Source organism: Podarcis erhardii (genome assembly GCF_964252035.2).
Source record: "Podarcis erhardii genome assembly, chromosome: 5".
Classification (NCBI taxonomy): domain Eukaryota; kingdom Metazoa; phylum Chordata; class Lepidosauria; order Squamata; family Lacertidae; genus Podarcis; species Podarcis erhardii.
The window spans coordinates 40,411,355-40,426,751 of NC_138509.1; the positions used below are offsets into that span (position 1 = coordinate 40,411,355).

At 41.7% G+C, this 15,397-nt stretch overlaps 1 protein-coding gene across 18 annotated transcripts in view; it reads right to left on the reverse strand.

Moving 5' to 3' along the window:
• Positions 1–15,397, reverse strand: part of JAKMIP3 (Janus kinase and microtubule interacting protein 3) — a 115,661-nt gene that overhangs the window by 14,763 nt on the left and 85,501 nt on the right. For 9 of the 18 annotated variants that reach the window (XM_081863189.1, XM_081863188.1, XM_081863187.1 and 6 more), the window contains 4 exons: positions 13,029–13,232; positions 12,426–12,491; positions 10,070–10,111; positions 7,313–8,510 (listed from right to left, as the gene is read on the reverse strand). In XM_081863189.1, coding sequence (XP_081719315.1) covers positions 8,466–8,510; positions 10,070–10,111; positions 12,426–12,491; positions 13,029–13,232 — 357 coding nt within the window. In that variant the 3' untranslated portion in view covers positions 7,313–8,465. Of the gene's footprint in view, positions 1–7,312; positions 8,511–10,069; positions 10,143–12,425; positions 12,492–13,028; positions 13,233–15,397 lie in introns of all 18 variants that reach the window. The other 9 variants (XM_081863192.1, XM_081863193.1, XM_081863191.1 and 6 more) reach the window with 2 other exon arrangements.

Here is a 15,397-nt window from a genome sequence, read left to right on the forward strand (position 1 = left end):
AAATCTTTATGAAGTCATTGGGAGTGGTCATTAGGAACTTTGGAGCAAGGTGTCACCAGTATGCTGATGACACACAGCTCTACTTTCAGGGAACGCTGTGAAAGCTTTAGGTCACTGCTGGGATGCAGTGGTGGACTGAATGAGGGGCAATAAACTGCATCTGAATCCCAAGGAGACAGAGGCTTTTGGGGTGGCTCGTTCTCATGTCTGAGAAATAGGTAAATTACCTGTTCTGGATGTGGTCGCACTCCCCTGAAAGAGCAGGAGAGAAGCTTGTGGGTCCACCTTGATACATCTTTGTCACTAGAGCCAGCAAATTCCACAAGAATAGCCATGCTAGCCTATAGAACAGGGATGGGGAACCTGTGGCCACCACATATTGCTGGACTAAACATCCTAATCATTGGCTCTGCTGGCTGGAGCCGACGGGAGTTGAAGCCTAATAATATCTTGAAGGGAATTAGTTCTCCATCCCTGCTGTACAACTTGCTTAGTGCTGCAGACGAGCACAGCTTGTCTTTTGGATACTACGGGCATTGTGAATGTGAGGGGGAGAGTATGGAAGGCGAGGGAGACAATGAGGATCACACAAGGGCTTCTTGGAAATAAATAAAGGTAAAGGGTAAAGGGACCCCTGACCGTTAGGTCCAGTCATGACCGACTCTGGGGTTGCGGCGCTCATCTTGCTTTATTGGCCGAGGGAGCCGGCGTACAGCTTCCAGGTCATGTGGCCAGCATGACTAAGCTGCTTCTAGCGAACCAGAGCAGTGCACGGAAAGGCCCGCGCGGAGCAGTACCTATTTACCTACTTGCACTTTGACATGCTTTCGAACTGCTAGGTTGGCAGGATGGAAATAAGTAATCTCTCATTAATAATGAAATTTGCTATTAATAGTCTCAATTATTATTCATAAAGCTGTGTTTGCCAAGAGTCCTCCAAAGAAAGTTTTATATCCAGCAAGAATTGATGCAAAACTTTGGGACGAATGAAGTAACTATTCACTAATTTGCCACTTTCAATACCCAAATGCAAACGTGTGATGTTGAAATCCACAGTTTTACCAGCCAATTAAATCTGGACCTCAGGCTTCTCCTGAGCTTTCTTTGTTATATTGCCTCTCCACTCATGAAATACCGTATTTTTTGCCCTATAGGACGCACTTTTTCCCCTCCAAAAATGAAGGGGAAATGTGTGTGTGTCCTATGGGGCGAATGCAGGCTTTCGCTGAAGCCTGGAGAGCGAGAGGAGTCGGTGCGCACCGACCCCTCTCGCTCTCCAGGCTCCAGGAAGCTATCCGCAAGCCTTGCATGCCCGGGGGAGATCCCCCCGGTACGCAAGGCTTGCCGACACCTGCATGAAGCACGGGGCATCCTCCCGAGGACGCCCCGTGCTTCGCACAGGTGTCGGCAAGCCTTGCGCACCTGGGGGCGCGTGGGGCGCCCTGAAGCAGAGCGCCCCTCGCGCCAGGCAGACATCGGCCAGCCCCACAAGCTCGGGGGACAGTGGGGAGGCGCAGCACCACCACCCCACTGTTCCCCGACCTGGTTTGGGGGGGGAAATAAAGGAATTTTTTCCCCTTTATTTCCCCCCCCCCCAAAAAGTAGGTGCGTCCTATGGGACGGAGTGTCCCATGGGACGAAAAATACGGTAAGTGTGTTCAAGGCCCTTCTCTTATTCCAGAGGTGCAGAGAATGGTGACCCAATTACTAGTCCTCTCAGGGCTCGCTGCCCAGTTGTGGAATGCTCTCCTCAGGGAAGCATCCCTGGCACCTTTACTGTTTGCTTTTAGGCGGTTAATTCTCTGCCTATTTTTAGTGGGGTGGGGTTGAAGTAGATTTGCTTTTTCATGCATATTATTGAGAACAGTTTATTCTTATTCCTGTTGTAGATCTTGTCACAGACAACAACCTTTCCTCATACAGGAGTGCATTCTTACACTGTTATGAAAGATGGACAGAATCCAGTTGGTGCTTTTGCACTCCTGGAAGAATTTGTTTACCCAGTACAGTGTTACCTCGGGTTACATACGCTTCAGGTTACATACGCTTCAGTTTAAAGACTCCGCTAACCCAGAAATAGTACATTGGGTTAAGAACTTTGCTTCAGGATGAGAACAGAAATCATGCTCTGGCAGTGCAGCGGCAGCATGAGGCCCCATTAACTAAAGTGGTGCTTCAGGTTAAGAACAGTTTCAGGTTAAGAACGGACATCCAGAACGAATTAAGTACTTAACCTGAGGTACCTCTGTAGAGGCATCTGCTAATGTAAGAGGTGAAAGAGGCATTTTTTGCTGACTGCTCTTTCCCAGTTATCTTCCACCCTGTACTCCTCTTACCTCAGCTACCTGCCACCCTGTACTGGAGAGTCCCTCAACTCCCCAGAGGCATTTTTCTTTTGGGGTGTCTGTGGGGAACGACACGACTAATAAGCAAAGTTTGCCTGCCCTTCTCTCCTGTTAGCAGATGCTTCCATTGAATCAAAAGCTCTCCTGTTAGTGTAACTGCACTTCCTGGGTTCCACCCAATGACTACAAAGTTATTTGACTGATAAATAGTGAATATGTGAATTACAAATCACCTAGTGTGCTAAAACAGCCTGTATAAGATAAATAATGCAAACGCTGCTTGTAGTATTAATTCCCCAAAGAGAGTAAAGTTGAGTAACAATTCAGTAGGACTATGTGGGCTCTAAATGAAAGAGAATGGATGCCACATGCTCCTATCTGAAAAATACATCCACCTGATCTTAATTACACATCGCCCATTAAAAACATTATTCATGGAGAAGCTTGAGTCACTACAATGCTGCTCAGCACCCTTTTTCCTTTTATTGTTCCCAGAAGCAACCGTGTTCCATCATTCTCTTAGCCCCTGCCATGTGCTTCTGTTTGAAAAACGGAACTTCCATCAAAGCAGGGTTTGTCTAATCAATGAACCTTGTCAAGAGTTGGGCAGGTTTATGTAGCATTCACAGGCTGGTCTTTTGGTACTTCTTGAAATGATAGGCTCTCTTGCCTGAAGACATTTCCCAAAGCTTTCCCAGCCTACAAACACAAATGTGACCAACCGCTATAAAACAATGGCCTCTTGTCTGCTGGCCCCTCCCAGTGAATCGCTGGCAGATGGGAGCAATCAATTCTTTACCAATAAACGCTATCACTGCCTCAAACGCAACAGCTGTGAAGAAGCTTAACAGATGTAAGGGCTTTTTAAAATGGTAATTAAAGTGGTTAACCCTTATAGTCTAGGAAGATGCCACTGACTAGAAGCAAAGGGGTCTCAGAAGAACTTTATGGACTCAAAAAGCTCAGGAATAGTCACTGCTGAAAAGAGATGCATTTCATAGAATCATAGAACTGTAGAGTTAGAAGGGACCACAAGGATCATCTAGTCTAACCTCCTGGAATGCAGGAATATGCAGCTGTCCCACTCGGGGATCAAACCTGCAACCTTGATGTGCTAACCAACTGAGTACCAAAAATAAGGGTACATGTTTGTCCCAGGCAAATTTTGTGAACCACTGAATGATCCTTTAAGTATGTTTGTTGCATAGGTATTTCTTGACTTTTTGGAGATATACCAGTGAATGCTAACTGTCTCATTTAAGTGATTGTCAACGTTCACATCTGTGAGTTTTAAAGCTTTATTTTAAAAATACCTGGGATTTTCCTCATTCACATGTGAATGTCAACATTTAAGACTTTCACTGTATCAAGCTACTGGTGCCTGCATGTATACAATCCATACAGGCATATTGTGGGGTGAAGAAACTTTGATATATTTTAATACGCACGCTTACCTATTATACCATTTTATTCCATTGTTTTATTGTATATCAGACAACACCTGGATTTCTTTTTTTGTTAATGCTAAGCAGTATAATTTTCTTTCTAAATATATAAATATTATTTCCATATAGAGAAAATCTGGAATGTGTACTGGCTCTGAAACAGCGTTATAGTTTTAATACTAAGTAACAGTTTCGTAATGAGTGAAACATTTCAACTTTCTGTAAAATTTGGTTTTCAGATTTATCTGCCTAAGGCCATTTATTTTTCCTTAACACAACTGGATGAGGAGCCCTCTGATGAAGGTCTGCTTGCTATTGACATCTTAACTGACCATTTTAATAAAGCAGAGGTTTTTGTTTTTATTTTTTAAAAAATTGCTTAGTAAAGCCCAGCAGGGAAATTTATCAAATTGTTTCCCAGTGGGAATAAATAATGAGAAACTGAAGCTTCACTATAACCAACCCATTTCCCCAACTATGCTACAAAAGCTACATTGGCTCAAGCGCCAATCGTGATGTCATTATTCCTGCCTCAGGAACTTCGTCTAATCTCATCATAGAAGGTTGTAAATTCAGTTTGGCAGTGTCAACTCCAAGCATTTCAGCTTCTGTAAAATGGCTGGAACACTGAAGCAGAAGTACCAGACATACCTTGCTTATAAACGTTCAGGCTTTTTGTTGTTGTTGTTGTTTGCTCAGGGTTAATCTCCACTGCCATATTCATTTATGCATAAATCTTCAAACACATTTTTTAAATGAAGAAGTCATTTGAAAAAGGTTAGAATATATCAGCTTCACAATCTGTCCTGAGTGCTCACTGGAAAGAGAGACTGTGAAGCTGAGGCTCCAATACTTTGGCCACCTCATGAGAAGAGAATACTCCCTGGAAAAGACCCTGATGTTGGGAAAGATGGAGGGCACGAGGAGAAGGGGACGACAGAGGACGAGATGGTTGGATAGTGTTCTCGAAGCTACCAGCATGAGTTTAACCAAACTGCAGGAGGCAGTGTAAGACAGGAGTGTCTGGTATGCTGTGGTCCATGGGGTCACGAAGAGTCGGGCATGACTAAACGACTAAACAACAACAAGAATCTTGCATTTCAGTCTGAAAACATATCCACTTTCCTCTCAGCAATTAGCAACACAGCTAAGAGAAGCTCAAAGTGCTCAGTTAATCACAACGACCACCTTTGCACATCACAGTAAGCCGCAAACCATCGTTTACTGGACATGAGGAGATTGCAGCCCCTTAACTCCTCCCTTCTTATATTGGGAAGAAGCAAACCATGAAACATGAGATAGCATTGTGTCACTCCAAATGAACAATGGTGGTAAGTCAGCATTTGTTCTTGGTTTAACAATCACGGTTTATCTGGAATGAAACAAATCACAACCCCTGGTTTGGATGTAATGCTAAGGCAGGGATTTTGTTTTGTTCACATACTAGCAGTAAGGAGCAAGGCAGCCCAGAAAGGCATTTTCACAGTAAACCAGGTGTGGGGAGCATTTGGATCTCCAGATGTTGCTGAACTACAGTTCCCATCAGCCCCAACAAACACAATCATGGATGATGGGAATTGCAGTTCAATAATATCTGCAGTTCAATAATATCTGAAGGGCCAAAGGTCCCCCTCACTCACACCTGATGGTTAGCTAGGTTTACTGTGACAAACAAATAGAGCCCATGTGATGGTCAATGTATCTTTTAAATACAGTGGTACCTCAGGTTACATATGCTTCAGGTTACAGACACCGCTAACCCAGAAATAGTGCTTCAGGTTAAGAACTATGCTTCAGGATAATAACAGAAATCGGGCTCTGGTGGCGCAGCAGGAGGAGGAGGCCCCATTAGCTAAAGTGGTGCTTCAGGTTAAGAACAGTTTCAGGTTAAGAACGGACCTCCGGAACGAATTAAGTACTTAACCTGAGGTACCACTGTATAGGTTTTTCACATTGGGATTTCAAGCTGAATTAAGTTTGGTAAAGCAACAGAGAATACTCTATAGTTCATGTTCCCCAGTTATTAATCATATAGTATTACAAAAGATAATCTTTACTTTCAAGAAGTGGCTTTCGTCTGCTAAACTGTAAACCTTGCCACATTTTATAACATGAAACTTGAAAAAAAAAAGTCAAAATGTATCTATATTCTAGATGAATAGCATGTACATTTATTTAAACTGAGGCTGAAATATTGCACACACTTACTTGGAAGTATCATGGAACTTAGTGGGTCTTACTGCTGAGTAGTATTTGTATGGCATTGTGTTGTAAATTAAATTTGATGAGTGCTTGACCTAAACTCCAGTGTCTCATCTACCAAAGTATAACCAATAGCTTATCGCATGTAATAGTGCAGTCCGATAAGGACTGAGCATGCTCAGTAGCTACATAATATTAAATGCAAATGAAAAATAAAAAGAAATGGGGGAAGGAAATAGAAAAGGACTGTTATGGAGGAGGGAATACTGACTGGCTAGAACCCTGAACAGATGCAGTCCTGGGAATATTGCTGCAACTTGGTGTGTAGTATCTACCAAACCCTTTAAATACGAGATAATGATATTTAACACTACACAACACATATTATTGGTTGGAGCTCCCTCAAGTGGATGACTGTAGAATGGGAAATAAAAGAAGAATGAAGTTCATCGTGTATTCTAAATACATGTAACTCTAAAATGAATCTGTTGCTTTTGGCATTACTTTCTTATACAGTAATCAAATATGCTTGGGATCATCTCCTAAGTGAAGAAAACAGCTGCTCTGCTGGCATTCAAGCAACTTCAAGAAATGCTACTGGATTTGTAATTTTTGGTGGGAACAACTTAAACCAACATATTTGCCTGTGAGCTAGTTTAGCCCAATGGAAATTTAGTGGGATCTGCCACACAAGTCAAGCTGCATTTAGGCTGTGGTCCTATGCAATCTTATGTGGGAGTAAGTCCCACTGAAATCAGTGGGACTTACATCTGAATAAACATGACTAGAATTGGGCTGCAATGCCGCAGTGCTTACTTCCTGAAGAAAGGAAGTAATGAGCGGAAGTTACTTTATGTCAATATCATTAGGAAAGATTGTGCTTAAGTGCTCTATCTTCTTAATCCGCTTTGACTCATTGCAGTTTGGGCTATCTCATTTGTTTGAAAACAGTTTTTTTGACTGGAATCCAAGACTTCACATCTCCAAAGAATAGCCTTGGGGTGGGGTGGGGTGGAGTTTGGTGATGCATGGGTGGCAGGCAGCATGGGCAAGTGACACAAGCAGGGCCACGGTGCCTAGGACTTAATATTTACATATATCTATCTAATTTCCTACAGATTCAGAATTCAACTGGAGAAAAAATAGCCTCCACATTTACTGGAAGACAGTTAATACATGAAATAAACCAACCAAACACAAATAGTTATGGGTTTTAGATAACCACTGAGCATTTATCAACATTGGTTTGCATAAGGAATAGGACATTAGAATGCTTGCTTGTAAGGTGGTGAATGAGTACATAAAATATCAGCTTCTCACCTTTGGGCAACTCCTTGAGCTTCAAATTTATTTCCAGGAAATTTGGTGTTTTGACTCTGTCATCTTCTCTCCTCTTCTTTTCTTCATCTTGGATTATATTTGTATAGGCCTTTTGTATATCCAGTATTGGTTGCTTTTTCTCCTGGCAATTTTATGTGCATTGTTTTACATCCTTTCGGTTTCTTCGCTTCTCAAGTGACACTTCCACCAACATTCAAGCCAAGAGATCTTGTGCTTTCTCATGATAGTAAGTTAACCTTCTCAGAGATTTTTCCATGACAGACCTTACAGATCCAAGCAACTTTTAATTTCTTATTTCAATCCCACTTCAGTTTCCCTGTACGCTGATGTTGCTGGCTTCATTTCATCCAGGAATTCAAGTGCATTACACCTTAATCATGGTGCTATTTTTCTACTAGCGCTGTAGACAAACTTCAATGAAATTTTAGAACAAATCTCTCTCCCTCCCCCCATTTTAATGCCTGGGAATAATTTCATATAAATGATTTCATGTGTAATGGAAATGAAACATGTATTTCTTAAATGATCACCACCAAATACAATTGCGTGTAGTTCCCCATTTCTATTGGTTAAAAAACACTTTGAAATACAGTACCGTTTTTGTTGTCATTCAGCCATTCAGCCATTCATATTTTCGCCAGCCTGGAGTTCTTTGAGAATCTTCCTTCAAGATGTGTATTTAAGCAACTATGAATAACAGTACAAAGGACTGAAGTACAAAACAGGACATGTTCACTTCTTTACAGAAGCAGTTTACTGCCTGCTTAGCAGGGAACCAAAATATATCCACTTCATCTGAATGAGTTTACTGCTTTTCATGTAAAGCTGAAGTTGTTTTTGAGCAGCAAAGTCAAGGCTTCCCTTAGAGAGAAGCCAGTAGTTGTTCATCACTTGGGGGTTTGTTTGTTTTTTGGCTTTCTTCTTTGACAATTCTAATACTAGTTTGTAAAAAGTTATACAGTTACACTTATCAGAAGATCAGACTTCACTTCAAAATAAAATCCAGACAAGTTGTTCTTTATAAAAATGGTCAAAAAGAGCAGATCTCCAGTCTTTAATGTCCGAATACAGTACACAGCCTAGTTTCTTGAAAGGGCAATGTCTCTTTCCTTTCCAGCACTGGCTACCATTGTTATATTGTTCCATATGAGACAGATTTCCTAGATTTCTCTCTGGGCTGAAAGAAAAAAATATACACAATAGAAGCTAAGTTACTTATAAAGGTAGTATGAAAACAAGACCTCTGTGTGTCTCAAACACATACCCCACTCCTTTAGGTAACATTTCAGTTTACCTTCCTCTGTCTCAGATAAACTTCCTGGGGCGAGGACCCAATGTGCCCAAGTGATGGGGAAGATGAAGGGAGAAGGCAGCAGTTTCACAGCTGAGGAGGACCCTATAGGAACAGGATGAGGAGCCAACTGCTGCTGTCCCAGGCTCAGCTCTGATGCCCCACTGCTGCCAACTGGGCACAGGCTATACCACAGGGGTGGGCTAACCACTGATGAATTGGGCTTTAAAAAAATAATATTTGAACAAAGCACTCAGTGAAAAGCAAGCTGGAGCATATTGGATCATACATGCACTGGTCATTTGATTTCTGAGTATGAATGCCTATTTTTGTTAAAGTTATTTAAGACACTGATGGCACAATCCCGTGCATATATACTTAGAAGAAAATCTAATGGCGTGCAGTAGGGCTTACTCCCAGGTTCATAGGGCTATGGGAGGAATTCAGCACAGCACTATTAGAAGTTTTCCACCAGTGTAAGCATTTCTGATGAAACCATTCCCCATCTCCTTTCCCAGATACTATTTTTGTGTTCTCCTTATATCCCAGAGTTGATTTAGGGGAGGTGCATGGACATATGGTGGTGGGTGGGCAGGGAGGGATGGAAGCCCCATTGCGATACAGTTATTTAGCTGAATCCATCCCTTTGTTCAATGGAAATTGCTCCCAGATTATTATTCCTTGGACTACAGCATAAATGAGCACACAGTCATTCTTTGAGCAGATAAGGTATTTCGTCTTCTTCACTTTTTCTAGGCAAGTCTTGAATTCAGTATTTAAGTACAATTTTTCTGCTCTGGAATTTCTAGTCTGAAAGCAAAGTCCACTAGGTCATCTAGAAAGCACAACATCACCATGCCTTTCAGATTCTTTGGCAATCCAACCTGGGTGAGTCCAGGCTGTACAAGATCACATACAGCTTTACATAGCTGGCTGTCAGGCGTCACAGGATCCAGTCCCCCACGGGAGGTTGCCAGGAATGGATAAGACAAGGAAAGTTCTTACCAATGCTGTTTATTCAATATACAAAGAGAGAGGCTTAGAAATGCAGACACTTGGGGGTAATGGCGTTGCTCCGAGTGAGTCGCCACCCCCTCCCACTTTCTTATTATGCAACATCACTATGGGTCCTGAAAATGTGCCTTCTGCCTCTGAGCTTTCTGCTCTCCTACTTTCAATGCCTGCTGGGTTCCGAGAGAGGGGGGTCTGGAATGCTTTCTAAAGATATTATGTCTGTCAGCTGTCTCCCCTCTGGTGCGTCTTCTTCCTCTCCCATTATTTCCCAGCTTTCCCCCTCATCTGCCTCTGAGCTGTGATCTCCCTCAAACCCCTGTGATCTCCCTCAAACTCCTCTGCCCAGTCTCTGACACTGGCTTTGTGAGACGACAACCAGAGCGTAGCAGGAAGCAGAGGAGAAAGAGAGAACTGGAAAACAAGAGACTTACCTCTTGCCGTTGTGTGGGCGTACTATGACCAAAGAATGAAAGCTAAAGAGAAAAATAAAAACAAAAATAAAAACTAAAAATGGGGGGGAAACAAGGGAAAGGAAAGAGAGAAAAAGAAAAAGAAATTACAGTAAGCCTAGTGAGAAACGAGCAACAACTCGAGATAAGAGTAAAGCACAACAGTCTGTGGAAAAGAGGTGAAATAAGCAACAATAGGGCATAGTTCCAAATTGATCAGCATTTCCATACATTTCATGCCCATGAACAGTATAGAACAGACATCCTCAACTTGGTGCCTTCCAGAAGTTTTTGACCACAATTCTGATCATCCCTGCCTGACCATTGGCCACAAAGACTGGGGCTAATGGGATTGGATACCAAAACATCTGGAGGGCGTCAGGCTGGGAAAGGCTGAGAGAAAAAGGCTTGAAACTGGAACCCAAGCGGTTCAGAAAATGATGGGAAAACAAGTTAAATGAATCTTTAGTTCTCCTTCCACATAATTTCCCATAATTGTTACTGCAATGTCTCTGGATTACTGCCTTTAGCTGCTGGTGTGTAACTTTTAATGTAAATGAGTTATATGTGAAATTATGGATTTTGTGTATTGCTTCTGCCCCTTGGTGCTATTGTATTTGGAATCCAAAGGGTGTAAAATCATATTTTATTTTATTATATTTTAATTTATTATGTATATTAAAGGGGGGAACGCGCGGAAGGGAATAGGTCGATCTTAGGAGATGGGAAAATATTTTTAAATTGGGTTAATGATAATAAGGTTAAAATTTGGGATAATAAATTGCTGATTTTATTTGTAAGAATTGGAATATAAGAGGGGGAGGGAAGGGGAAGTCCTGGAAAGATGTTATGGAAAATAAGATTTTAAATTTGGATGTTTTGTTTTTTTATATTGTTATAATTGGAAACTCTTAATAAATATTATTAAAAAAAAAATAGTTATACATGTTACTATTGTTATTTTTGTTGTCTGGTTTCTGACCATAATAAAGATTGTTTGATACTATAACGTGAAAAGGGAAATTTATGGCTGCATTTCATCTTTTCATCAAAGTATACTACTACTACTACTATTACTACTAGTAGTAGTAATAATAATAATAATAATAATTTATTTATACCCCGCCCATCTGGCTGGGTTTCCCTCTGCCGTCTTCCTCAATTCAATGTCAAGTTAAAATTTCATGCTCTGTGATGTTAATCCCTTCAGCAGCTTCTTATTTTTTCTCAAAATAAAATTCACTAACTCGTGAATGTTGCATCATGACCAGAACGTGAGTCCCTTGGTGCTACTGCAAGTCGAATACAGAACTCCTTTAACTTTTGTTAATCCTACACAGCAGGGGAAATGCCTGGCAGGCCAGAACCTTATCTCTTTTACTCCCTGTGGGCCAGATTTGGCAGGTGGGATGGGTAAGGGCTGCTCTTATGTCCTCTTGCGCAGCCATGTTCCTCTGGCACCAAACACTTTGCCAGTGGAACAAGCATACCACTAAATGGCTTCAACGTAGTGCTACATTGGATATAGCCCATTGTCTCCAGGCTGTTGCCTTCCTACCTGTTCTTTCCCTGAGGCCACATCCACCCTACATATTTAAAGGAATTCTGGGAATTTCATTATATGAATATCCTTTCCTCCAAGGAACTCAGTGTAGCATACAGAGTTCTTCCCACCACAACTAGCACCACCCCATTTTAGCTTGACAACAGTCCTAATCAACAGAGGTTGATTAGGCTGACAGAGATTGATTGCCCCAAGGTCACCTAGGGAGCTCCATGCCTGAGTGGGGATTTAAACCATAGGACACAAGGAGTAGGGGATGACAGAGGATGAGATGGTGGGACAGTGTTCTCGAAGCTACCAGCATGAGTTTGACCAAACTGCGGGAGGCAGTGGAAGACAGGAGTGCCTGGAGTGCTCTGGTCCATGGGGTCACGAAGAGTCGGACACGACTAAATGACTAAACAACAACAAGAACAATCCCAAGTCCTTGGCCAATACCATAACTACTACCCCATGCTGGCTGTAACATACATAAACTAAAATGAAATATATTATATGGAAACATATTTATGCTTGAAGAATCATGATTTGACTTCCAGAAGCCAAAATGCCAATTGAGTAAGAAACTATCGCTTTTCTACAACCCCATATGAATGTTTTTAATAACACTTGTGACTGAGCAGGTAATGATCAAGGCAATTCCTCCGTCCAACCAGATCATTTGGAAAATGACTAGCATTAAATGAGGCTGTTGCAAATAGTTATATACAAATCCTACTGCAATAGGCACACCTTATCATTCACGTATTTCAGGGTTGTCATTACTATACATACCTTTTCTTCTAATTCCTTTATTTGTCTTTTTTGAGCTTCAATTCTTTCTTCTAGCTCTTTAATTCTCTGTGAAAAGTAAAATTCTGCGTGAATACTACCATTCTGGGGAGTAACATTTTAACCTGAACAACTTTTCAAACACTTCGGGAAGAGGCTTAGCTAGGGGTTGTGATGCAGACATCTCTGATTCCTTGGATATGTACAAAATTCTGATAAATTTCACAATACCTCCAGAGCCTTGGTTCACATGAATGAACTTACAGGTCTGTGGCTGCAGAGAGTCTTTCAGGTAACTTGATCCTGACTTGTTGCTATATCATGGTTTAGAATAACAGTGCGGAAGAAACTCGGGTGCAATGAAAAGCCAGTGCACCTCTTTCACAGGTTTTCCTCTGCTTGAGGGAGCTTCTTCAACATAGGAACATAAGAAAAGTCCTGTTGGATCTGGCCAATGGGCCCATCTAGTCCAGCAACCTGTGGCGACCCAGATGCCTGTGGGAAACCTGCAAGCTGGACACAAGCGCAATGGCACTCTCCTCTCCTATGGTTTCCAGCAAGGGGAATTCAGAAGCACTGGAGCATTTCCTCCTGCCCAAAGCATACCTGTTGCGCATGCTGAATGTGCTCCATTCGTTCACGGAGGATCTGGGCATCCCTTTCACGGAGCTCACTCATCACCTGACGCTTCCATTGTTCCACAGCGTTCTTCAGCTTCTCTCTTTCGTCTTCCGAGAGGATTTCGGACATTTTGGCTCCTGCTTCCTGCTGCAGGGCATCGTAAAGCATGGCTTCCAATTCTAAAATGTGCTAAATGAAAAGGGGAAATGATTTGTTCACTGTGAGGCTTGTTATTTGCTTTACACTCTTGCGATACTTGCTGTGTGGCTTTTTACCTTTTATTCCTTTGCTGTGGATGCTTATTGTGTTACAAAAGCCAGTTTTTATTCACCTCATATAATATCATCGCCACCCAAATATCAGAACCTGTTCATAACTAATTTAATCTGGTTTTGCCCTTTCTGTGGAAAATCTGCTAAGGTTTTTTTTAAAGAAAACCAGCTGCCAAAACCCTTTTTTTCTAATAACTGAAAGTCCTTTGTGCAGTATTAAGCCCCCGTTTGGAAGTACCCTGAGTCTAGAATGAGAGTGCGTCTGAAATATCCATTGTGTAAGGTGTGGTGAAGAGGGAGATTTCAATAGCTAGTGCAAAACATGGTGGACAGATTGCTTGTGAGGGCAAACCACCACCAGCATATCACGCCTTGCTTGAAGGAATTGCACTGGCCGCCAGTCTGATACCAGGTCAAGTTCAAGGTGTTGGTACTGACATGGAAGGCACAAACATATGCAGCTCAGGTCCAAGTTAATTGAGAAACCCCCTTACCCCTTTATACCCAGTAGGTTACTGTGGTTTGTCAGAAAGCTTCTTCTCAAGGCTCCAAATAGATCAGAAGTCCACTCCACAGAAACCTGGAGCAGAGTTTTCAGTGTGGCTGCCCCTGTTCTGTGGAACAGCATACCCAGGCACGCACTGTTTGTGCTTTGTGGAAACAACATAGGCCATTTTTGTTTCAACAAGCTTTTCCAGCAGGGTGAAAAGGTCTCTGCCTTAAATGTTCACTTTCTATTTTGGGGGGCAGTTCTGTACTGTTTAAAAACTACTTCCACTGATATTTTATTTTATTTTATTTTATTTTATTTTATTTTATTTTATTTTATTTTATTTTATTTTATTTTATTTTATTTTATTTTATTTTATTTTATTTTGACTGCAGATCACCTTGAGACATATTATGAAAAAGGAGATTCATAAATAAAATGACAACAACAGCAATAAATTCAATGGAAATGGGGGGGAGCTCTGGAGAAAACAGTGTCTGAGTGCAAGAAGGAGACCCATTTTGCACGTCAAAGTCTTACTTTGCTGCTGATATAGCTGTGCAAGAGCGGTGGGTTGTTGGGTCATGCCATGTCTGCCTAAATTGAGTACTTCCAGTTAAACTCCTAATCGTTCTATTTTTATTTAAATGGACATGCATTGTTGAACAAGCAGCACTAGGTCCTAGAAAACAGCAAACGCCTCCATGACTGCTTGTCATCAGCCACCACCCACTAGATAGTTTCACTGGAATACGCATAGACAGCAGGGAGAGCCTTTTATTCGTGAGGAATAAAAGTCCTCGGTGTATTCTGGATAAGCCTCTTCCTCTCACTTTTAAAGGTGTGGGTGGAATGTGTTTGAAATGAAATGATTTCCATATTTCTGCCACATCTCCGACAATAATACAGAGAATGCTCTGTGGTGTTGCCCTGCCTAAGATAATGCAGAAATCCCTTCTGTGTATTAGGCCAAGTCTGCAGGGAGCTTTCATTTCACACATCAGTTCATAATCCCTGATATATTGTTATGTGCGCATAATAATGTGGAAGCTTGATAACCTGAGTCTCTGTGCTAGAAAGAGGAAGCACAGAGGGTTAATCGGCTATGTTATGTCCCTCAGATATGTCTATCAATGGACACTTCTCAGGCTTGCAGCGCTAAACTTCTCGTTGTCAACATTCTTACTGATCCAGCTTTTGAACCTTTGAAAGCAGAGTGGAATACAGAAATTAAGTGTGGAAAACTTTCCCTTTCATTTTGTCTTAATGCCAGGGGGGAAAACCCACCCTGATTTTTGTACCGAACCACCTCTCATGATCTCTTTCGCCATGTACTCAGAATCACTGTCTCCTCCTAACGTAAAAGGGCATTTGCAAACTGCCTTAGTTAAAACTCTGGCATTTTTCTTAAGAGAAATTGTAGCAGCAATGCAGTTCCTAAAACAAAGAGTATTTTGTTAAAGCAGTATCCCCTATTCCCTAGCACTTACTGAGTTGATCATAATCATTCTTTGAAGACTCATGACACAATCAGAGGGTAACTGGGACTTATTTTGGATGAAATACTCCATTAAGTCATGAAACCAAGTCTG